This window comes from Arachis ipaensis, chromosome B09 (assembly GCF_000816755.2).
Source record: "Arachis ipaensis cultivar K30076 chromosome B09, Araip1.1, whole genome shotgun sequence".
NCBI lineage: Eukaryota > Viridiplantae > Streptophyta > Magnoliopsida > Fabales > Fabaceae > Arachis > Arachis ipaensis.
This window is the reverse complement of record NC_029793.2, coordinates 46,495,538-46,521,024: the sequence shown is the minus strand read 5'-3', so window position 1 is coordinate 46,521,024 and position 25,487 is coordinate 46,495,538. Positions and strand designations below refer to the sequence as shown.

Sequence of the window (25,487 nt, the reverse complement as noted above, 5' to 3'; positions counted from 1 at the left end):
TAGCAGAGGTTGACCAAGATAACATTGATCCTAGCCTCCTAGGTTTAAGACTAAAAGCACCATACAATAGCATCCCCTTTCGTTTATCGGCATGGCTTTTCTTACAAGGATCCCTGCATAACACACCACAACATCAACTATTAAAAAGAGAACAACGTCCTTATCCTTGCATATATTACAATTTTGGGGATTAGATTGTGGTTTAGTAATAAATTAATTTTGTTGGAGTGCCATATTGTGCTCATAAAATAAACCCTAACATGAAATTTAAAGAAATTAGTGGAGTGAAAATTCAAAATAACTCTTGAAAAATTTACATCACATTCTAATAAAATTTCAATTAATCTAAATTTTTAAATTTTGATTTGTCATTTACATTAGTCCTTGAATTATTTCGTTAATTAATTTGTTGTAAATGGTATATTGACATAGCCTGACAAAGACCACATAGGAAGTCCCAATGAATATCTAAACCTATGGAGGAGAAGGAGAAAAAGAGTAAGTGGGTTTTGGCTTGGAATTAATGATCATGTATTTTTAGGAAGAGACTTATTTTATTAAGAGTTTAATTTTGATATACTGACACTATAAACTATTTTATATTATTGTTTAATCATATTATTTTTTTAAATAATTATTTGCATGTTGATTATTGAAAACAATTATTTTAAGATAGTGTGGTTTTGATTAATTCATTGCGCCAACTAAACATGCTATTAACAAAGATGGATCCAGGAACTAACATTGGGTTAATTGAAATTCTAAGGGATATTTTGAAATGTGACACAAGTTTTAAGGGCCATTTTTGGTTATTTGAAATGAGTGTATATTATCAATATTAAAACTCACTATAAAAATGTAGTAATTTCGAAAAAACTTTTTAGTAACAATTTTTTTATGCCAGTAGATATTATTTTGCTGCAAATTTTAAAAGATTACTACAATTGAATTGAGAGACTCAAAAATTAAAATTAAAAAAAATAAGAGTTGCTGCAATAGTTTTTTTATTTTTATTTATGACAGCAAATTATTTTGATGTGAAATCTAGATCTTTGGTAGCAAATAAAAAAAATAACCACAATGACTTTTGGTAACAAGTTCTACATGCAACAAAAAAAAAGTATTCTATTGCAGAAAAAGTGATATTTTACAGCCATTTTTTTTTCCTCAGCAAAGAGTGTTATCTTTTGTAATGACTTAAAACTAAATTGATCTAAAGTTCACTGACATAGATGCTTTAAGCATAAGCAAACAATTTAAACTTAACAAGTATAAAAACAAAGCAGGATGATCCAATTTGAGCTAGTCAATCACGCAGTAGCAAGATATTATAAATAGAAACATAGTGGAGTGAACACATATTGTAGCCCTAAGTTCGTGTTAAGAGTTAGTTAGGACAATACAACACAAAAATCCACAATGGCATACTTATATCTATTCAGGAAATTAGGAAGGAAATTTAATTGTTTAGGCATAATACTTTTGCCAACCTATAATTAATATGAACCATTTCAAGAACGTTTAGCTAGTATGAGTGTATGACCATGAATAAGTTAGTGTTTCCAGGTTATCAATTAATTAATAACATATTATAATTTTATATATTTCAAATCTGTTAAAAACTCTAAATATTAGATGTTCAAATTATATCCTTGCAAAAATCTATCAATAAGAAGAAGATGCATGCATGCAAGAACGCGATACCCCAAATAAATTAAGGAAAGAAAATATAAAAGTGTCTATACCATAAACAACAATCCGGTTGGTCATTTTCTTCCTTGTTTTCCATGAGTGCTCACAAAATTATCACAACATATGGATGGGTTTGATGCCTCCGAGAAAACAAAGATCCGTTCTTCTATGGTTTTGAATTTCAAATTGAAGTTTTGCAATTCCAAGCTCTCATTCATTATTTTGCATCCATTTCTCTCTTCTTTCTCTCTCCCTTGCATTGTTGCATGAGAGATGAGTCCATAAGGCTGAGGACAAGTGGTGAAATAAAACATGTGCAACGACTTATTCTCCAATCCATGCAATAGCAAGTTACAAATGTTTTAGATTGACGAAAAAAACTTACAACTTATCACGAATATATATTTAAGTGTCGAAATTGACCCTTGGTGTGTGTACGTGTTTTTTTCAAAAGAAAATTAGTAAGCTAAGAACAGAGACATATGACTAATAAATATGCAGAAGATTTAGCTATTAATTTTAATCACTTGAACCTTTTATTTATTTTACTTTAATTCATATGTTTCTTATTTTGTTACTCTTTATCAAAGATAATATTGCATCTAACCACTACAAGAAAAAACGTTTTTTTCGACACCAAAAATCGACGGTTATTTCTGCCGTCGATAATTTTTTCGACGGCTTGCTGTCGATATTACTAAAAAAAATAATTAAAAATAAAATATTAAAAACTGTCGATTTTTTTATGATACATTAATTTTTTTTTCTATTATCGTCATATTATAGGCGTATCAGAAGTCGAAAATAAAATCGACGAATATGGCGTCTATTTTATTATTTAAATTATCGACAAGGTTACCGTCGATAAATTTGAATGGTCTAGATCGCTCTCTAAAATGGAATAAACGGTGTAGATTTAATGTATAAAATAGACGCATCAGAAGTCGAAAATAAAATCGACGAATATGTCGTCTATTTTATTATTTAAAATATCGACAAGGTAATCGTCGATAAATTTAAACGGTCTAGATCGTTTTCTAAAATGGAATAAAAGGTGTAGATTTAATGTATAAAATAAACGCCATATGTGTTGTTTTTTTTAACTAAAATCGACAATAGTGCCGTCGATTTTTATCACTAAAAACACTTGTTCCCGCATCCACCTCCCGCGTCCAAAGTTCATAAACGCAAACTCCCCCAAATTTCCGTTCAACCCGCGTCTACCACGGTACCACCACCACCTCCTTCTCCCTCTGCCGAAGCTTCCACGGCAGGTTGTGCCCTCACCGGTGCAACTGCAGGTTCTGGTCCCTCTAGAACCCTTTCTTGCATATCTCGCACACGAAACGGTTCTTCACCACCAGCGACTTTGGCGATAAAGCTATTACTTCTGCCTCTGGATCTGCATGCTTCAATTCATCAATTCACATATATAATAACAGATTTCAAACTAGGTGTTCTTTAATTTCTTGCCTGGTCTTCTTGGTTTACTTCGCTTTCTCTTCACTACTGCTGGAATTGAATTAAGGTTTCGGTAATAGAAATATAGTTTCTGTTAATTACAAAAAGCACAACAATGTAGTTTGTATACACATATAACGTTAACATATGAATGAATTGAGAAGAAAAATTTGATATAAACTTGATCCATAGAAAGTAGAAACATTAGAACATGTGGTGAATTGTGTAGTGCCATTTCAGATGTCAAGAAGCCAAAAAGAGTCCGCCACCACTTTGAGCTAATCTCGATATCTTTTCCATCGCCTCTCATTGGCTCCCACAATTAACGGCCAGTACCTTCCTGCACAAATCAATGCACCTTATTAGTTAGCATTAGCACTAGACATGATTGATTGAGTTTATTGTTGATTTTATGGAACACTGAGATTTTGCTTGTATGGCAGATTAGTTACCATTTCCTATAGCAATTGTTGCAAATGAGGCACTTAAGTAATTTGGAGAAGTAAGCACATATTCAAATGAATAGTAATATTTTTCATCCACCGTTTTCTGTTATATATTCAGAACTCAAATTATCTTTAATTCATCATGATCATATATTTAGTTCATTCAGATAAGAAATAAAAATCAGTGAAAGAAAACCTCATGCATGTCATATATTGTTGGTCTTTGATTTGGTGCTGCATATCTATCTATGTTTGACTAAAAACAATACAACCTGCTTAAATGTACAAATTATTTTTTTGAGTGTCAAAATAAAAATAGTGTATATAAAGATTTGTAGACAATAATATGCAGCAACATCCCCTCTTCCAATGGACACACATATCTCGGATGTCTTTCTTCTCAGTTGGTATGAACCTCACCCTCACATTTTGAAACTGTAGGTATCTGTCTTTGAATGCAGAATCATGAGCCCTGAAGTCAAATTCCTACAGATTAAAGGACACTACACTATACTACAACTACTACTTTCGACAGAACAGAAAAGTACATAATATAAAAGCCTCTTGCTAGCTACTACTTTCAGGTTGATTTCTCTCCCTTTAACTATTTTGTCGGATTCAGTTGAAACTTTGCTAACTTCAATCGCTTTTCTCTTTAGATCCTTCACTTGCTCTATCACACTTCCTAGTAAAGCTGCCTTGTCCATATGCAAGATCAACTTGTTACACTTGAATTGAAATTTGAAAATTCATATATTATAAATCATATCTATAAATTTTTATAATCCGACATTGTTTAATTCACCTTCTATATACATATTCTTGATCAGAAACTTCACAAATTCATTAATTATGTTTATATTTTTCATGGTATTATTGAAACTAACTATGTCCTGTTTCAAATGGCAATACCTTATAGTTTATATAGTATTTAAGACACATTAAAATTAAAATGAGCTGTTGTACCTTATCAGATTTTGGAATTAGTTTCCTTAAACTTGTAAGCTGTGCATTGATTCGGTCCCTGCGCCGCTTCTCGGCTTGACTGTGGCTCTTGGAAGCACTAACAGCTCTGTCTCCGGCCACCATTTCGACCAGTGCCGGCCATGAATGAAACTCACCACCAAATTAATATGTCAACTGAAGGGGTAAAGGAAAAGGTTTTGTAAGAGAAAGAAAGTAGTAAATATGTCATTTGAAAATAATAAAGCAACGTGTTGTGTTGATCATGCACACCTTATATTATAAAGTGTTTTTTTGGTGCTAAGAGAGGGAAAGCTTATGAAAAAGCATAACAAAGTTGGTACCACTCCTTATTTTAGTGTAGTTCGTTGCTCTTATTTAATTTATACTCAGTATATCATCTTCATCATAATTTTCTAGTGCTGCACTTTTTGCTTTTTATGTTATTCTACTTGCTAATGCATAATTCATATCATATTAGATCAGGATAAAGAAAATATATACCAAACTAATTATTTAGTATTTATCTCTTAATATTTGGAATCTAGTTATTGAAATTTTTCTATAAGTTCTATTTTGCATTTGCAAGGACAACTTTTAAGGGTGAAAGTCAACAAAATTTACATATCTTTTGGTATACTTCTTGCTTCTACTTGTTTATATAAATTTTATACTTATAGGACATCGTTTTGATTTCCTTATTTTCAACAACATTCATTCTAATTTAATTTTGCATATATTGCTAATACATTAATTTAATTTTGAGGTATGAAACAACTCATGTTAGCACTAATCGTGCCATTGCTAATGGTCTTGCTGTGTAGTTAATTAGTTATTGTACAATAATTTTTATATTTTCATTTTTGTTTATTTAGGATGAGTTTTTAATTTCAAGTTCTTGGTTCTCTTGAAGGAACATTATGGACCCACCTCTTGCTTCTCTATGTTTATGTTCAAGTGTCGAGATGTATCGTAGTTGGTGCATTATTTTCCTTGCTAAGGTATTTTGGATATGGCTTGGATTGGAAAGAAGCTAGTATTCTAATCAGGTCAGGATTGCGAGGGACAGTTGCCTTATCACTTTCATTATCAGTCAAGGCAAGTATTCAATAACTAATGAAAGCTGCATTTTTTAGCCAAACACTTTATCTCCTTTATTGCTAATTTTCTGAATTTCTTTATGCACATACTATCTTATTATTAGCTTAATCTTTTAATTATTAAATTTTGGGTTTGTTCAGCGTTCGAGTGGCCGATCACTTGAATTGACTCCAGAGATAGGAACACTGGTATGTTCTGGGTTTAGGATTTAATTATGACTTTACAAGGACATTAGATTCATCACTCAAATACCTTTTGCTTGTGCAGTTTGTTTTCTTCACTGGTGGTATTGTATTTTTAACACTTATAGTGAATGGTTCGACAACACAGTTCGTTTTACACTGCCTTGACATGGACAAGTTAACAGTTGCAAAGGTCAGCATTCCAGATTTTCTAAGTTCAGCTTATCTTCTTGCTCTAAGGGATACAACATTCTATTATCTCATGCATTAAATGGTGCCTTAATGCTTCAATTTCTATCTTACTTGTGAAACAATATCTCCACTCTGATATAAGAATATACCTTCAGAAGTCTTGCCTAAGTTATATTTGGCCTTTGCCTAATAATTTGATTGTATAATTAGCAGAAACGTATCCTTGATTTCACAAAGTATGAAATGTTGAACAAAGCACTAGAAGCTTTTGGTGAACTTGGAGATGATGAGGAACTTGGAGAATTTTAACTGATGCAAAGTAGTCAATGCTTCTGACTTAATCTTTGTTTCAATATGAGATTTTGTTTTATTTGTAGAAGATACAAATCTAATGTCAATAGCATTAATTACCATTTTCCTATATATCTTATGGCAGTTAAGATTAATTTATACATATAATTACGTTCTTATGTTACAAATGTCTTACACCGACCGTTTTAGGGACGAGAATCTTGGATGCTATCAAGGCAATAGTGGGAGCTGAAACTAAAGCTATTTACAAGAAGGTCCCATCGAAAGACACCATAAACAGTAGTGAGTTCTCATTTGCAATTGTAGCTGTTGGTGAACCTCCTTATGTAGAGTCTTTGGGTGACAATTCTGAGCTTAAAATCCACTTTAATGGACTTGAGAATATAAATCTAAAAAGTTTAATTATTTATCTTTTCTTAAGTTTTTATGTTAGAGGATTATTTATTATTTTGATAAGTTTGTAAACCCATTATCTAATATTTAATATAATTTTATTTTTATATTTAAAAGTTTATTTGTCTTGTTATCTAATATTCTATATAAATTTTATTTCTATATTTAAAAGTTTATTTGCATTGATTGTTTATTATTTTTTAAATAGAAAAAATAATTAAAAATATAGCTATTAAAATCAACGATAGCGTTGTCACTTTTTATGTCGGTATCTAAATAATTAAATCGACGGCAGTTATGTCGATTTTATTGAATCAAATATTGACAAAAACGGTGTCGATTTTATATAATAATATCGACGGCATTGTTGTCGATTTTATTGAATCAAATATCGACAAAAATTGCGTCGATTTTATATAATAATATCGACGGCAACGTTGTCGATTTTAGTAAGAAGCTAAAAATTTCAAACTCATATGATAGATGAAAATGATGTCGATTTTATTAAATTATTATCGACGGCTAGGCAAGCCGTCGATTTCATTCGAATTCTGAAAAATCGACAAGCTTAATAGAGACCACCTCCGCCGTCCATTTTGCCATCAATTTTTAATATTATCGACAGCTTAGCCGTCGATTTTGCCGTCGATTTTAACAATGTTTCTTGTAGTGAACGAAGAAAGTTAGCATTGAGTATACATATATATGTGCGTGTGAATTTAAAAAAAAAGAAATGGTTATTATAAAATTGAGAGATAGTGCATATTTTTATATTTATTATTCGAATCAATGAGCATATTTGTATATTTATGGTATATATAATTTTCTTGTTAATTATTATAGGATATTGTATATGTTCTGTGTATGTAGACTAGTAATTCAATCGAGGTATGTAAGGTCCCACATCGATTGGGGAGGGGAACAAAACATGCCTTATAAGGATGTGGATACCTCTCCCTAGCATGACGCGTTTTGACGAGTGAGTGTGAGGGGTTTCGGCTATCATCCCTATCATCAAAGGCGAAACCGTGAGGCCTTGTGTGCCAAAGCGAATAATATCGTGCTAGTGAGTGGTCTGGACTGTTACAGATGGTATTAGAGTCGGAGCCCGGATCGATGTGCCAGCGAGGGCGCTGGGCTCCTGTAGGGGGGTGGATTGTAAGGTCCCACATCGGTTGGGCCTTGTGTGCCAAAGCGGACAATATCGTGCTAGTGGGTGGTTTGGCCTGATACAGATGTAAGATAGTAGTTGTAAAAGAAAAAGAATTTTATACTATTTAGCTTAAATAATTGAGGTTTTGAAATTTAATACTTTAATTTTTATAATTAATTATATTATCTTATATTTTAAATCAGAATACTTGATTGAGAGTTAATTAGCAAATTGATAATTTAATTAATGTTTTAAAGTAATTTAAAGGGATTAAATTAGATTTTTAATGAAATACTCTATCTCCTAATTTAATTAAAATTACAACCCTAATTCCCAAATTGGGAAAAACCCTAACCCTGAAACCCTAACCTAACTACCCATTTCCCCAAACCCAGTAGCTACAGCCCCCTTTCCCAACTATGCTCGCACACCTACACGGAAGAAACAGAAGGAAAGGGAGGGGGAAAATGTTGCGAAGAGAAGGAGGAGAAGAGAAGGGGGACGGCGCCAATGGGTATCAGTGCCGCCGCGCCGTCGTTTTGTCGTTGAAGGAGAGGAAGCCTCGAACCATTGCCACGAAACGGAGGAGAGAGCGTGCGCGCAGGGGAGGAAGGAGCCGCCTAGCTCGCTGGTGTCGCGCTGCTCGGGACTGTCGCACCGCCGTCGCGAGGATGAGGGGAGGCCTCCGCTGCGAATTACAACATAGGTGAGAGAGAGGTGCCGAGAGAGAGACGCGATGGAGGTTAGAGGCCAGGGCTGCCATCACCACCGTCCTGTCCATGGAGCCTGAGCTCGCATCGCCGTCTTTGATCTTCGGCCCCGCCGCTGGAGAAGGAGGGTTCACTGGATGCTACCGTCACCAATATCGCGGAACACACACAGAGAAGAAGAAGAAATGATCCTCATCGCACTAGGTTGTTGTGTTGTGATCAGAAGCCGCTGCTGTTGCCGGCCACTGCACCTTTGGCGTTGGGAAATGCCACTACCACGGCCGAGTTCCACCGCCGGTAAGAGTTTTGAGTTTGGTTACTGGTCTTTTAATTCCGGGAAGATTATTGACACTGCATGGTTGTACAGCTGCTATTATCAGAGATTTGGGCCGCTGCCGTCACTCGTGGTAGGAGCCGGAGCTGCTGTCACTCTATTGTCTCATTCCTCTTTAGCCACAGTGAGTCATTCTAGCCTTGAAATCCTTATCGCTAGTATTCAGCTATAAGTTATTAAGAATTTTGCGATGTTCATATCTCAGGGTTGAGTTTCGGAAATGTTATGATTAAAATGAAAACTGCTGCGATGTTGTCTCGTCTCGTTTCTCGTGGTGAGACTAATTGGTTTCGTTCCTTGTTACCGTGATGCTCTATTAGCAATTATGTTCTAATTTCATTTAATATCCATTTCGCTTTAATCTCACTTTACGTCAGATAAGTCGTCGTTGCTGTGAACCTTGATTATCGCTGTTGATATTGCTTGGAATCATTGAGGTTGCTGCCGCGAGTTAGAAATAGAAAGAGGACTCTTGACGCGTTAACTTTAAAAGGGTCGACTTTGAGGTAGGGTTTTTCTAAAGAGCCATTTTATATTTTGGGATTGTTATAAATGGATACTGATGTGAGAATTATATACTTTTTAGTGATTATATAAGTCTTATGTATTGCCTGGCTGGCTTAGATGAATATAATTATATGTTTGATTGGATTATTGTTTGGTTTTGATAAATAGATTGATGTTGAACTGTTTCTTTAAAGTTTTGGAAATGAGTTTAATCGGTTGATAATGATTTGATCTTGAAATGGTTTTCTTGAGATATGAAAATGAGATGACTATTGGATTTAGCTTGTTTTTGAACTGATTTGGGCTTTGGACTGTTGAAAAGGATCGTGGAATGGTTTGGTTGGGACCCGAAGAGGTGGCAAAGTCCAAGTTTTAGGGGAGGTGCTGCCGAAATTTCTATAAAAATCATAGACTCCATTTGAAAAATTATTTAGAAAGGCTTGGATTTGAGAAATTGTATTATTTGAGTTCTTAAGAAAATAGTTATGTGTTCGAGTTTAATTTATTTAAGAAAAACTATATGTCTTGAGTTCGAATTATTAGGAAGGAATTACTTTACCATTTTGAATCACTGAAGAAAAGCATTATGTTCTAATATTGATTTTAAATATAAAAAGGGCTTATGCTTTTTGTTAGATTTAGGAATTTCGTTCAGAGGAGCTTTTAGTGATTTTAAAGGAAATTGGATTTTTGATCGAACAATTGAGTTTGTGACATTTTAGAAGAAGTCAGAGAATTGGTTTTAAGAAAGTACCTGAAAGTGGTTTTGATTTAAATGGGTTGGCTCTGTTTCAAGTGAATTGGTTTTATATTGGTTGGGACTTGTGACTTTATACGATTCGATTTTATAATAAATTCTATTTCTATTTACTTAAACCAAGAGTCTATGAATTTAAGAGTTCCAATAAATTTTTAAGAAAATGAGATATGTTGTCCTTCTCTAAAGTCTTGAGACTCTGCTGAGAAATTTCTATCACCAAACTCTATTTTTTTTGGATAACTGATTTTTGGGTCTTTCAAAAGAGATTTTTGATTTGGCCTAACTGCTGAATCGTCTGGAAATTTTAGAAGGATGTTGTGGAGATATGGCTTTTGAAAGAGGAAATTTCTTTTGAGAAAGATGGCTTATAAGTTATAAGTGATTTAAGAAATGTGGATTATTGAAGTTAAGACTGGGATGAATTGAATTCAATTTCAAAGAAAAGTGATTTGAGAAAAGTGATTTATGGCTTAAATGATGATTTTATGAGTTTTATGATGTTGGATGGTGGAAGTGCTATTATGTTATGAGCCGAAATGGCTGTATATGATAATGAATAATGGCTAACTATGAATCATGAATTTAAGTCGGATGGCTGAGATGAATGTTGATTTATGGCTGAGAATAAATGCATATATGATAAGTTATTGATATTGTGATTGTTGCACTTCACCTATCTGAGATACGAGTTTCCTTGGGCGAAAGCAGTGGCTAGCCACCACGTGCTCCAGGTGGATATTTGATACTCTGCTGACCCTATGTCGTAAGTGTGGCCGGACACTATGAAAGTTCCAGATGAGCTCGCCCCCGTGAATATACTCCAGTGAGGGTGTTGGATGTGAATTTTGATTATGATTGTGAATAACTCGAGTTGGGGATGCACGATTGATGTTTAGGCGGAAGTCAACCAATTAAGAAATCAATATAGAAATGCGTTGCGGGTATAGTTCTTAACCAGCAAAAATCCGCTCATCAATTTAGAAAGGTTGTCACAAAAATTAGAATAAAAATACTGGGAGTATGAGTCCCAGGTCGTCTCCCAATGAGTTGACAAAAAGGGTGCTATCTTATTAATCAGGAGTTTTCTAGGGAATTTTGAGTTTGGGCAATGGGCAAATAAATAGTTGTAAATTAAAGCAATGAAAATTAAAAGAGATTTATATATTCAGAAATAAAAAGCCTTAACTGGGGGAATGATTAATTGGAAGTTCTATCCTTGTTGGAATTCTCTTAAGTGTAGTATAAAGAGGTTGTTATTTTCACTTAGTTGACCCTTAATAAATAAAGAAAAGTCAAGCGATTGAGCTAACTCTTATTCGCAAATCCTAGTCCTCTCCCTTGGGAAGGTCTAGCGTTAGTAAATACAGAATTAGCCAACAACTTCCAATTTAACTAATCACTTGAGCATTCCAACTCAAGTGTCTCCTCTTAATCAACCCCCATGTCAAGTAGGGAATCTACTCCATTGACATGAATATAACGCTCATAAAAATATAAGAAAAGACATGATAAATTAAATAAAATAGGGATTGAAAATTAATTAAAGGAAAAAGTAATTCTCTGTATCAATAAATCTAGAAACAATCCAATTGTAACTCTAAACAAGAATTAAAAATGTGGAATAATAAATAGGGAGTAAGAAAACAAACTAGATTAGTAACTTCAACGGAGGTGATGACTCTTCTCAATATCCAAAAGCAAAAGCATAAAACTATAAAACTATGAATGTAAAGAAAACCTAGAGAAAGAGTAATTTCTCTCTAGATTCAGATCTAAAACTAAAAACTATGCTAATGAGAATATCTGTTGAGTCTCTACACGTTCTCTGGCTCTAGTATGTGTTTTTGGGCCAAAAACTGGGTCAAAACTCGGCCCGAAATTGCCCCCAACATTTTCTGAATTTTCTGCAGATCGCGCATGTCACGCGTACGCGTAGGTCACGCGTGCGCGTCGCTGGTCGTCTTGGCGTGTCACACGTACACGTCATCCACGCGCACGCGTCTTTGTGCAAACTCCAATTCACGCGTACGCGTCAGACATGTGCACGCGTCGGTGCAAATTTCTCCATTTCGCGCGTGCGCGTGAGCCATGCGTGCGCGTCGATGCTCGCTGGTTATCTCCTTAGTTTCTTGTGTTTCTTCGATTTTTGCAAGCTTCCTCTCCATTTTCTAAGCCATTCCTGCCCTATAAAGCCTGAAACACTTAACACACGGATCACGGCATCGAATGGTATAAAGGATAATTAAAATACACAAATTAAAGATTTATAGGAAGCAAGTTTTCAACTATAGAATAAAATTAGGAAGGAATTTGTAAAATCATTCAAATCATATGAATAAGTGAGTAAAGACTTGATAAAAACCACTCAACTGAGCACAAGATAAACCATGAAATAGTGGTTTATCAAACTCCCCACACTTAAACATTAGCATGTCCTCATGCTTAGCTTAAGGAGATAAGATAAATGAGTAGGGAAAAGTAAGACTCATGCAATGCAATGCAACCTATGTATGAATGCAACTATATGCTAAGATGATTTGGTCTACTTGGTTAAAAGTAAATAAGTTCTTCAAGACAAAAATAATTCAAATTCCACTAATTCAAATCATACAGTAAAGACAAGTAAACTTGTAAGAAGACAGCTCATGAAAGCAGGGAACATAGAATCAAGCATTGAACCCTCACTGATTGTGTATATGCACTCTAATCACTCAAGTGTATAGGGTAATCACTCTACTCTTCTCTAGTCATGCTTTCTAAACTTTGTTCTTCACCTAACCAATCAACAAATATTTAATTTACCAATACAAACATCATGAGGTCTTTTCAAGGTTGTAATGGGACTAAGGTAAAGGTGAGGGTATATATATATGGCTAAGTGAGCTATAAATTGAATCTTTGAATGGCCTAAGCTCTTATCTATACACACATACACTCTATATACTTTTAAATTCCTGCCTAGCTACCCAAAGTTCTCACTTTTTCATTTCATACTTATGCATCCACTCTTCTTTTAATTTGTATCACCTATGCATTAATCTTTTCATTAATTTAACAATTGGGATAATTTTGTCCCCTTATTTATTTATTTATTCAATATTTTTGGTTTTTTTTAAGGAAATAGAAAAAATAAAACATAACTTATCAATGCACATGGATTTTTAATTTTTTTGGTCTCACATGAGTAGGTACCCAAATTCTCAATATTTAAATGAAATAGAAACATAAGACATTCCTTATTAACCCATATTCCCACAGTTTCCCCACACTTAGTTGATACACAATCTCTATCTTAAGCTAACCAAAGATTCAATTGGGGTGTTTAATTGTTTTTCCGTTTAAGGCTAGTGATGTGGTAAATTATAGAACAAATGGGGATTAAAAGGCTCAAAGTGGCTAACAAAGGTAAATGGAAAGGTAGGCTATTTGGGATAAATGAGCTAATAATCAAATAATGGCCTCAATCATATGCATGCATATAAACACATTAAACATTGGACATATATGATAGAACAAAATAAAAATTACAATCATAGAGAAGAAAACACACAAGAATAAAATATTATGGTTAAATAATGTAACCATGTAATTAAGCTCAAATCTCACAGGTTGTGTGTTCTTAGCTATAATTCATGTTCCAAATTACAATCTTCAAACAAGTTTTAACACAAGTTTTAATTTAAATTAGTGAAAATTTTCAAAAATAGGGTCTTAAAAAGAAACTTATTATTTTTTTCAACCACATAGAACATGCATGCCAAAAATCTATTACTATGCAATATATCCTATCCTAACAAAAGAAAAAATAAACTATTGGTGTTAAGAAAAAGAAATTACCTCCGAAAGTCAGGTACTGACCGACCTCCCCACACTTAAAGCTTTGCACCGTCCTCGGTGCCATCAGTCAGGAGCAAAGGGGGGCTGGTAGCAGTATCTCCATAGTCGGGATTGTCATGGCTCCCTGTGCTAGTAGATGAAGTGGAGTCCGGAGTGTCTGAGTCTTCTTCAGGTGGGTGGTTGCCAACAATCAGCACTTTGAGGTATGTAAATCGGCGCTTGTTACGGTGCTCCCTTCATTTTGCTTGCCGGTCAAGCCGGTCCAACCTCTCTAGTATCTGAAGGAGCAGTTGATTTGTTAAAGGTGCTTGTGGTGTGGAAGGAGAAGGAATATCTCCGGCCGATTCTGCAAGCCGGCTAGTAGTTGCTGCTGGAGGTCTGATGTACTTCCCATTAGGAACAATCTGATCATCCTGTGGAATCATGGCTTTGGTGTCTCCAGCTCTATAGGAGACTCCAGCTGCTGAGACTAGATCTGAAACCAGGGCGGAGAAAGGTAGGTTACCCGCAATCTGTACGTGTCCCATGTCATGCCGGATGTGTCTTGGTAAGTTGAGGGGCTGGTCTGTAAGGATACACCAGAGGAGAACAACCATGTCTGCAGTGAAGGAGAACTCGTGAGTGCTCAGAAAGACGTAGTGGGACATAATCTATGCCCATACTCGAGCCTCCAAAGTAAGTGCTGAAGCCAATATGCCCTTAGGTTGGGATCGATGGTATCCATAGATCCATCTACTGCCAGGTTGTGCTATAACTCTGAGGACGGTGTCCCAGTAAAATTGGTATGTCTGGCGCTTGAATGAGGCTTCTTGGAATGCGTCCAATCCTTCTGGAGTAGGGGGGAGATCTAAAGCTCACTGAATGGCCTCTTCAGTTATGGGGACTTGCTTCTGACGGACATAGACAGACTGCAGGGTTGGCATGTAAAAATTGGAGTAGAATTCAACTACCCATGAGAGATTAACCTGCCGTGGCTGTCTCCGTAAGAATCCCATTGTCTACGCTCAATCCAAGTCTCTACAAAATCAACAATGTGCGTTGGGAGGATGAGAAGATGCTCATTGTTATAGTTCCGCTCAGCCAGGATGGGAAACATCTGCTCATAGTAGCGGTTAGTGAACCGCGCAGTGTCCCTTCCTGGAAAGGCTTTCTTTGTTTCATTGACCTTAATGATCCTCTTGATCCTCTTTATTGGTTGTTTGACTGCTGTTGAGGATGGTTCCGCAGCTAGTGCTCTTTTTGTTCCTTTCTTTGCCGGTGGCTTGGGAGCAGCTTTCTCTTTACCCTTCTTGGTGGCCATCCTGCAAAGGGAAAAGGAAAGTAACATGTAAAGCCAAGGTTAAAGCAAGGGAGAGCACAGTACAAGTGATAATTAATGCCAAGGTAAAGAAGGATGACGTTAACACATGGTCGCGACTACATGTGATAAGTTCATCACTGAAAATATAGCAAGTGCATATAATGGCAAGTGGATGCAAGATGTTTATTAGCATGCCGGCAAAGGCATGAGTAGCATAGATCAAGCATTAATTGCCCAATTTGATTATCAAATGTTTCAAACTAACAATCTGTTTGTATTGACAATTATATTCAATCAATAAAATATTGAAAGGGGTTGTATGAAAAATAGGCATTAGAGTAGAAGAACAGGGTAATTAAAATTGCATAATGCTATATGGGCTTTTTCACAAACACTTAGCATGCATGGTAAATATGTTATTAAAAGTATTAAATTTGAACATGCAAGCAACCCTAAGAAGTAATATTAATTGTCAAACAATGCCTCAATATATTCACAAGCAAAATATAGAGGAAAACAATCACCCAAAAAAATATCTAACACCAATTAAAAGAATTTAAAAAGAAAAAGAAAGACAAAGAAAACATAGGTAATGAAAGTAAAAAGAAAAAGAAGAAGAAAACATAAATAAAAGTAATAATTGAAAAGTAAAAAGGGAAGAAGAAAAAAACCTTGATGAAGAAGATGAAGAGGGAAAGAAGAAAGTAAAAAGTAAGAAGGAAGAAAGAAAAGAAAGAAAGAATTAAGAAGGGAGAAGAAAGAAATAGGATTGGGGAAGAAAAGATAAGAATTCCGGTGTAGATATAGTAGAACTGTGCGTCGCATACGACGCGGACGCGTGCATCACGCGTTCGCGTGAATTGCGTTATTTTCAAGCGACGCGTACGCGTGGGGGACGCGTACACGTGACCTGAATTGTGCCATTGGCACGAGAGCAGCCTCGCGCACACACAACTCTCTATTTCAATACGCACGTTGCCAAAATTTAGGGTGATGCGTGCGCGTGAGGGACGCGCACTCGTGAATGGCCTGATTTGGAAAGACGACGCGTGTGCATCAGGGATGCGTACACGTGATAGAGCTTGTGCTTCCAGCACAATTCCAGCCCCAACCATCATAACTCTCTGGCCATACACCCATTTACGTCGATTTGCAGGGGCACGCGTGCGCGTGGGTGACGCGCACGCGTGGATGGCTGATTTTTCAAGTGACGCGGACGCGTCAGGGACGCGTACACGTGGGCATGTTTGTGCCTAAGGCACGCCTCCAGCCATGCTCCCGCGTAACTCTCTATTCATTCTTCTCCTTTGTCGCATGCACATATGACGCGTACGCGTCAGCGACGCTTGCACGTCGTGTGCTTTCTCTCTTTTTTTTATGCAGAATGCAGAATGTAGCATGCAGATGAATATGCAGAAATTATGAGAAGAGTCACTAAGAAAAATAAAATAGAATAAGATAAAATAAAACTAAGACTGAAATAGAACGATCATACCATGGTGAGTTGTCTCCCACCTAGCACTTTGCTTTTACGTCCTTAAGTTGGACGGTCTTCAAGCTCATTTTGCTTCTGTTGGTGGGTCCTCCAAGAGGAAGACCTCTAGCTCTTTGTGTTCCTACATCTTCTCACCATGATAAAGCTTTAGGAAATGTCCATTGACCTTGATGAAATTAGGACTTGAAGGATGACTCAGGTGGAAGACTCCATATGGCTCTGCCTTCTCTACTCTGTAGGGTCCTTCCCATCTGGATCTCAACTTTTCTGGCATGAGTCTCAGCCTGGAGTTGTAAAGGAGAACCAGATCTCCAGGTCTGAACTCTCTTCTCTTAATATGCTTGTCATGCACAGCCTTCACCTTCTCTTTGTATAATATGGCATTGTCATAAGCTTCGAGGCGAAGGGTTTCTAGTTCTGCCAGTTGCAGCTTTCTTTCAGTGCCAGCTTTCTCAAATCCCATGTTGCACTCCTTCACAGCCCAGAAAGCTTTGTGTTCCACCTCTACTAGAAGGTGGCAAGCCTTTCCGTACACTAAGCGAAAGGGGCTCATCCCAATGGGTGTCTTGTACACTGTCCAATATGCCCAGAGCGCATCAACAAGTCTGGTGCTCCAGTCCTTCCTATGAGACTTTACTATCTTCTCCAAAATGCATTTAATCTCTCTGTTAGACACTTCTGCTTGTCCATTGGTCTAGGGATGATAAGCTGTTGCTACTTTGTAAACTATCCCATGCTTCTTCAGTAGTCTTGCTAATCTCCTGTTATAAAAGTGAGTGCCTTGATCACTCACAATTGCTCGTGGTAATCCAAAGCGACAGATAATATGATTTCTAACAAAGGGAACAACAGTGTTAGCATCATCAGTACGGGTAGAAATTGCTTCCACCCATTTAGAAACATAATCTACGGCTAACAGTATATAAAGGTAACCACTAGAGTTTGAAAATGGACCCATGAAGTCAATGCCCCAAACATAAAAAATTTCACAGAATAGCATAATCTGTTGGGGCATCTCATCCCTCTTGGATATATTACCAAACCTTTGGCATGGGGAATAAGATGTACAAAAGGCAGCAGCATCTTTAAAAAGAGTAGGCCACCAGAATCCATAGTCTAAAATTTTTCTAACTGTTCTTTGAGGACTAAAATGTCCTCCACTCTCAGAAGAGTGGCAGGCCTCTAAAATGAACTGGAATTCTGATTGGGGCACACACCTTCTAATTACCTGGTCAGCACCACACCTCCATAAATATGGATCATCCCATATATAATATTTGGACTCGCTTTTCAGCTTGTCTCTCTAATGCTTAGTAAAATTGGGAGGAAAAGTATGGCTAACTAGATAATTAGCTACATGTGCATACCAAGGAACTACTTCAGATACTGCATGCAAGCTATCAAATGGAAAAGCATCATTGATAGGAGTGGAGTCATCCTTAATGTGCTCAAGGTGACTCAAGTGGTCTGCCACTAAATTCTGGGTACCACTCCTATCCTTAATTTCTAAATCAAATTCTTGTAGCAACAGTATCCAACGTATTAGCCTTGGTTTAGACTCTTTTTTAGCTAATAAATACTTTAGAGCTGCATGGTCTGAGTACACTACCACCTTAGTACCAAGTAAATAGGCTCGGAATTTATCCAAAGCAAAAAAATAGCCAAAAGCTATTTTTCAGTGGTGGTGTAATTAGACTGAGCAGCGTCTAAGGTCTTAGATGCATAAGCAATTATGAAAGGATCCTTACCTTCGCGCTGAGCCAGCGCTGCTCCTACTACATGATTGGAGACATCACACATAATCTCAAAAGGTTGGCTCTAGTTTGGTCCTCTCACAATCGGAGCTTGAGTTAGGACAATCTTCAGCTTATCAAATGTTTGCATGCAATCTTCACTCAGCTCGAACTCAACATCTTTCTGTAGCAGTCTGGATAAAGGCAATGCTACCTTACTGAAGTCCTTAATAAATCTCCGGTAAAAACCTGCATGACCAAGGAATGAACAGACTTCCCTCACGGAGGAGGGGTAAGGTAAACTAGAAATGATATCTACCTTTGCTGGATCTACAGAAATACCAGTATTAGAGACAACATGTCCTAGAACAATCCATTGTTTTACCATAAAATGACACTTTTCAAAATTCAATACAAGGTTTGAACTAACACACCTGTCTAATACTCTATCTAAATTATCCAAGCAAAGGTTAAAGGAATCACCATATAGGTTAAAATCATCAATAAAAACTTCCATACAGCTTTCAATAAGATCTGAAAAGATACTCATCATGCATCTTTGGAAAGTAGCTGGTGCATTACATAAGCCAAAAGGCATCCTCTTATATGCATACCTTCCAAAGGGACATGCAAAAGTAGTCTTCTCCTGATCTTCAGGAGCTATATAAATTTGAAAATAGCCTGTATAACCATCTAAAAAGCAGTAATGGGATTTACCTGATAGGCGATCAAGCATCTGATCAATAAATGGCAAGGGATAATGATCCTTGCGATTAGCTTGGTTGAGACACCTGTAATCAATGCAAACTCTCCATGAATTCTGCACTCTAGTTGTCAGGAGCTCTCCATACTCATTCTTCACTGTTGTGACTCTAGACTTCTTGGGCACCACTTGTACTGGGCTAACCCATTCGCTATCTGAGATGGGATAGATGATATCAGCTTCAAGTAGCCTGGTCACTTCTTTCTTGACAACTTCTAAGATGGTGGGATTCAATCTTCTTTGGGGTTGACGGACAGGTCTTGCTCCCTCTTCTAAGAATATTCTGTGCTCACAAACTTGAGGGCTGATGCCTACTATATCCGCTAAGCTCCACCCAATTGCTTTCTTATATCTTCTCAGCACATTAAGCAGCTGCTCCTCCTATTGGGAAGTGAGTTCCCTTGCAATGATAACTGGGAGATGCTGATTATCCTCAAGGTAAGCATACTTGAGGTGGGGTGGAAGGGGTTTTAATTCCAATTTTTACTCATGGCTAGGCTCTGGATTATCTTGAGCTAATGATAATGGCAAAGTGTCCTCACTGTGTTCAGAGGGTGTCCCCACACTTGGACCTTGCTCCATGTACTTCTCTTCTACTTCCTCTTGATAAACTTCAGCTACAGTTTCATCAATGATGTCGCACTGGAAGATAGAATGATCTTTCAGAGGGTGCTTCATAGCTTCATTTAAACTGAAACTCACTGCTCTGCCATCTATCTCAAAGGAATAAGTTCCTGAGAATGCATCCAGCTTGAACTTCGAAGTCTTCAGGAATGGTCTTCCAAGCAGGATTGATGATGGTCTTCCTGAGTCAATAGGGGGCATTTCCAAGATATAGAAGTCAATGAGAAATGTGAGCCCCTTAATGCTCACTAGCACGTCTTCAGCAATTCCAACCACTCTAATAATGCTTTTATCTGCTAACACAAAACGAGCTGCCGACCTCTTTAAGGGAGGGAGCCTCAAAGCATCATATATAGACAATGGCATTATATAACACACGCTCCTAAATCACATATGCAGTCAGAAAATATTACACCTCTAATGGTACAGTTAACCATGCATGGACTTGGGTCACTACATTTTTTAGGTATACCTCCCATTAAAGCCGATATAGAACTACCTAAAGGAATAGTTTCTAATTCATTAATTTTATCTTTATGTATGTACAAATCCTTTAGAAACTTCGCATATTTAGGTACTTGTTAAATAACATCAAAAAGGAGAACAGTTACCTCAACCTTTTTGAAGATTTCTACCATTTTGGGATCGAGTTCCATCTGCTTTCTGGATTTCCTTGCAAGGTGTGGAAATGGGATAGGAATGGCACCACTTACAGCTTCTGCTTCCTTTGGTGCTCCATTCCTTTGTTGAGCTACTTCTCCTTCAACCATGTCTTGCACTTCCTCTTCCTCTTCAACATCTTCCACTTCAACTATGTCTTCAACTGGGGCGTGTTCTGGTGAGCTTGGCTCCTCATGATTCCTCTCTTGCAGTGTGGTTCCGACCTCAAAGTGATGACATTGATGCCACCCTTGGGGTTAGGTAAGGGTTGAGAAGGAATTCCACTAGAGCTTGAAGGCTGGTTGGTGGAATTAGAAAATGAATCTATCCGAGAGACGAGAGCTTGTAAAGTGGCATTCAGACCATTTAAAGTTGAGTTCAGTGTAGTCTGCATGTCTTGTCCTTGTGCAAGAGAACGAAGCATCTCATCATTTGATGAGGAAGGAGGATAAGTGATATGAGGGACCTATTGTTGGTTGTGTTGAGGTCCTTGGGACTGCCTTAGGTGAGGTGCTCTGTAAGGCTGGTTCTGATTTTGCTATTGATAGGAATGGTTCTATTGATTCCCGCTTTGCTGATTGTTATTATTATTCCACCTCTGATTTCCCTGGTTGTCTCTGCCTCCTCTGTTATAGTTGTCCCTCCAGCCATGGTTGGAATTATCTCTCCAGCCCTAGTTGGAGTTGTCCTGCCATCCTTGGTTATAGTTCCCACCTTGGTTGTAGTTGCCGCCTTGTTGATTGTATCCTTGGTTCGGGCGGTCATAGAAGTTATGAGTAGCTGTTACGGTGTTGTCCTCTTGTTGGAGCTGCGGGCATTCATCAGTGTAATGACTATAATCAGAACAATTCCACATACTCTTTCGGGGACCAACTGTTGGCTTGGTTGTGGTGGGGGAGGCTATTGTTGTTGTTGATTCAACTGTATCTGCTTCAGTAGGTTGGTCATTTCACATATAGCTTGTGTGACGGCAGTAGTCTCACTGCTAGAGGAAACCTCTGCAATAGCCTTTGAGTGGCTGTTCCTGTGCCTGTGATTCCGAGTGGACTCAGCTAAGTCGCTGATCAGTTGCCATGCTTCATCTGCGGTCTTATACTTTTTTAGGGAACCATTACTGGCACCATCCAGTGTAGTTTTATCCCTAGGCTTCATGCCTTGAGTGAAGTAACTGATCAACACCAGCTTGTCAATCATGTGGTGGGGGCATGCGTCCAGAAGATTCTTGAAATTCTCCCAGTACTCATAGAGAGTTTCAGATTCACCATGAATGATGCATGAGATCTCTTTTCTCAGTCTATCTGTAACTTCAGCTGGAAAGTATTTTTCCAAGAACTCTCTCCTGAGCATCTCCCAGTTGGTAACAGTTGCTTTAGGTTGGGAGTAGTACCACTCTCTCACCTTTCCCTCAAGAGAAAATGGGAAGGTGGTTAACAGAATAGAAGTTTCATTTGCACCATGACGCCTAATAGTAGAACAGGCTGTCTGAAAAACCCCGAGGTACTTGATAGGCTCCTGAGTAGGTAAGCCATGAAACTTGGGCATCAAATTGATTAGTTGCAGTTTTCAGTTCAAAATCTGCAGCCAGAGTTGGATGATGCACTTGATCTAGGGCTCCAGCTTCCTGGAGAGTGATCCTCCTAGGTGCTGCCATATTATCTGCACGTGAATCAACTGAATCAGTAGTAGAGGAGCTTGTTTCTCCCTCAGATGGCGGTTCAGATTTGCCCTCAGATGAGACTGGTGAATCGACAACAATCACTTCACCACCCTCAGAGGCTAACCGACGCCGAGCTCGCCTTATACGTGAAATAGTTCTTTCAATTTTAGGATCAAATGTGGCTAAGCTCAGATCAGGCAGTGAACGCGTCATTCAATGAGAGAAACATATAGCTCATGGTAATAAAAGAAAATAAAATGCACAAATAAATAAAATAAAAATATTTACACCAATTAATAATTTAGCACACAATTGCAACTCCCCGGCAACGGCACCAAAAACTGATGTTTAGGCGGAAGTCAACCAATTAAGAAATCAATATAGAAATGCGTTGTGAGTATAGTTATTAACCAGCAAAAATCCGCTCATAAATTTAGAAAGGTTTTCACAAAAATTAGAATAAAAATACTGGGAGTATGAGTCCCAAGTCGTCTCCCAACGAGTTGACAAAAAGGGTGCTATCTTATTAATCAGGAGTTTTCTGGGGAATTTTGAGTTTGGGCAATGGGCAAATAAATAGTTGTAAATTAAAGCAATGAAAATTAACAGAGATTTATATATTTAGAAATAAAAAGCCTTGACTGGGGGAATGATTAATTGGAAGTTCTATCCTTGTTGGAATTCTCTCAAGTGTAGTATAAAGAGGTTGTTATTTTCACTTAGTTAACCCTTACTAAATAAAGGAAAGTCAAGCGATTGAGCTAACTCTTATTCGCAAATCCTAGTCCTCTCCCTTGGAAAGGTCTAGTGTTAGTAAATACAGAATTAGCCAACAACTTCCAATTTAACTAATCACTTGAGCATTCCAACTCAAGTGTCTCCTCTTAATCAACCCCCCATGTCAAGTAGGGAATCTACTCCATTGACATGAATATAACGCTCATAAAAATATAAGAAGAAGACATGATAAATTAAATAAAATAGGGATTGAAAATTAATTAAAGGAAAAAGTAATTCTCTGTATCAATAAATCTAGAAACAATCCAATTGTAACTCTAAAAAAGAATTAAGAATATGGAATAATAAATAGGGAGTAAGAAAACAAACTAGATTAGTAACTTCAACGGAGGTGATGACTCTTCTCAATATCTAAAAGCAAAAGCATAAAACTATAAAACTATGAATGTAAAAAAAACATAGAGGAAGAGTAATTCTCTCTAGATTCAGATCTAAAACTAAAAACTATGCTAATGAGAATAATTGTTGAGTTTCTACATGTTTCCTGGCTCTAGTCTGTGTTTTTGGGCCGAAACTGGGTCAAAACTCGGCCCGAAATCGCCCCCAGTATTTTCTGAATTTTCTGCAGACCGCGCATGTCACGCGTACAGGTAGGTCACGTGTGCGCATCGCTAGTCGTCTTGGTGTGTCACGCGTACGCGTCATCTATGTGCACGCGTCTTTGTGCAAACTCCAATTCACGCGTACGCGTTAGGCATGCGCACGCGTCGCTGCAAATTTCTCCATATCACGCGCGCGCGTGAGCCATGCGTGCGCGTCGATGCTCGCTGGTTATCTCCTTAGTTTCTTGTGTTCCTTCCATTTTTGCAAGCTTCCTCTCCATTTTCTAAGCCATTCTTGCCCTATAAAGCCTAGAATACTTAACACACGGATCACGGCATCGAATGGTATAAAGGAGAATTAAAATACACAAATTAAAGATTTCAAGGAAGCAAGTTTTCAACCATAGAACAAAACTAGGAAGGAATTTGTAAAATCATTCAAATCATATGAATAAGTGGGTAAAGACTTGATAAAAACCACTCAAATGAGCACAAGATAAACCATGAAATAATGGTTTATCAACGATAGAGGGACAGTCCAATGGTTAGCTACCAGGACTTGTCGGGTTGGCTTTATAACTGACAGATGAGACTCATCAGCCACTAGGACAGGCATTCATCATATGCATCTATGTGATATTGTTTGAGTGTGCATATTATACTTAGTTTGCCTTTGTGATTAATTGTAGTTAACTGCTAATTATTCTACTTGAAGTAATTGTTTGTTTGTGCTTGAACCTTTCTACTTGTGTTTGCGACTGAGATTCTGTTGGACCGTGGTGATTGGTTGTTATTTGGACTGTTTGGGCCTAGGGTCGTGGTTGATCATGAGCTGGGCCGAAGGCCATGTTTGGTTGATGTTTCTGGTTTAGAAAAGTATGAAAAACTAATCTGGTTCAGCATAGATAAATCTTTTGATAGGCTTTTGAATTTTTAAGAAATGAACAGTTCCATCTTTCAGAAAAGATTTCAGATTTTTCTTTATAGTAAACCTTTGCTTTTGTAAAGATGCATAAGGCGGTTATTAATCACTGTAACAATTTTATCTCACGTATCCTATTATAGTAATTTTACAACCCTATAGTGAGAACCCTTCCGAGGATGATGTTCTCACTCCCCTACAGGTCTTTTCTTTTTCAGGTTACGGATGACGAAGTTCAGAAGAGCTTATTTCTTTTCTGTTAGACGATATTTCTGTATTGTTTTAGTATTTATGTTTTCCTCGCTTTTAACTTTGCAAGTTTTGTAAGAGGGATGGGACTTTGATATGAGATGCTTGTAAATTAATATGTATATGTGTGTGTGTGTGTGTGTGTGTCTGTGTGTGTCTGTGTGTATTTCCTGTGAGTATTGTAATTTATATTGTAAGTATGAACGTATATTTTCAAAAAATTCAGTCTAAGTTTTAAACAGGCTCATATTTTAGTATTACATATTATAAGAGTCGTTGTAATACCCGAGCTATCAGAGTGGCACAACTAGAAGCGTGACATTTGATAGTTAGGGTGTTACAAGGTATAGTCCTAACTTCTTAAGTGCACTATTTGTTCGGTGTTGCTGATCTTTTTTCTTTGATCGGTGAAAATTCCAATTCGTCGGACACTACAAAATTGTTGCTTGTTTGTGGAAGTTTTTTAGTGGGAGTTATTATAAACCTCCATAATATATTTTAATGGTGACAATTTATAAAACCTCCCTAAATCATTAACAATAACCCCCACAGCCCGATCAATACTAAAAAAATTTCTACGATTGAAGCTAGTGATTGAAGAAGGCGAGCTAGATGAGGAGATCAAGAAGGCGAGCTAGCGAGTCTCTTTAAGTTTCGATTGAAGCTACGTTCAAAACTATCAGATCTCGTGGAACTGATTT

General features: G+C 37.1%; 1 protein-coding gene, 1 long non-coding RNA gene and 1 pseudogene across 2 annotated transcripts; 1 reads left to right on the top strand and 2 right to left on the bottom strand.

The window, feature by feature from the left end:
* LOC110266838 lies at window positions 3,072–4,688 on the bottom strand (annotated as a pseudogene).
* Window positions 4,706–6,521, top strand: LOC107615480 (sodium/hydrogen exchanger 8-like). Its single transcript, XM_021111872.1, has 4 exons — window positions 4,706–4,759; window positions 5,804–5,851; window positions 5,931–6,038; window positions 6,251–6,521. The coding sequence occupies exons 1-4, from the start codon at window positions 4,706–4,708 to the stop codon at window positions 6,344–6,346; spliced, it is 306 nt and encodes a 101-aa protein (XP_020967531.1). The 3' UTR covers window positions 6,347–6,521.
* Window positions 10,980–24,918, bottom strand: LOC110266714. Its single transcript, XR_002354214.1, has 3 exons — window positions 24,738–24,918; window positions 22,383–22,386; window positions 10,980–11,024 (listed from the first exon to the last, which is right to left on the bottom strand). It is a non-coding gene; the product is annotated as an uncharacterized LOC110266714 (long non-coding RNA).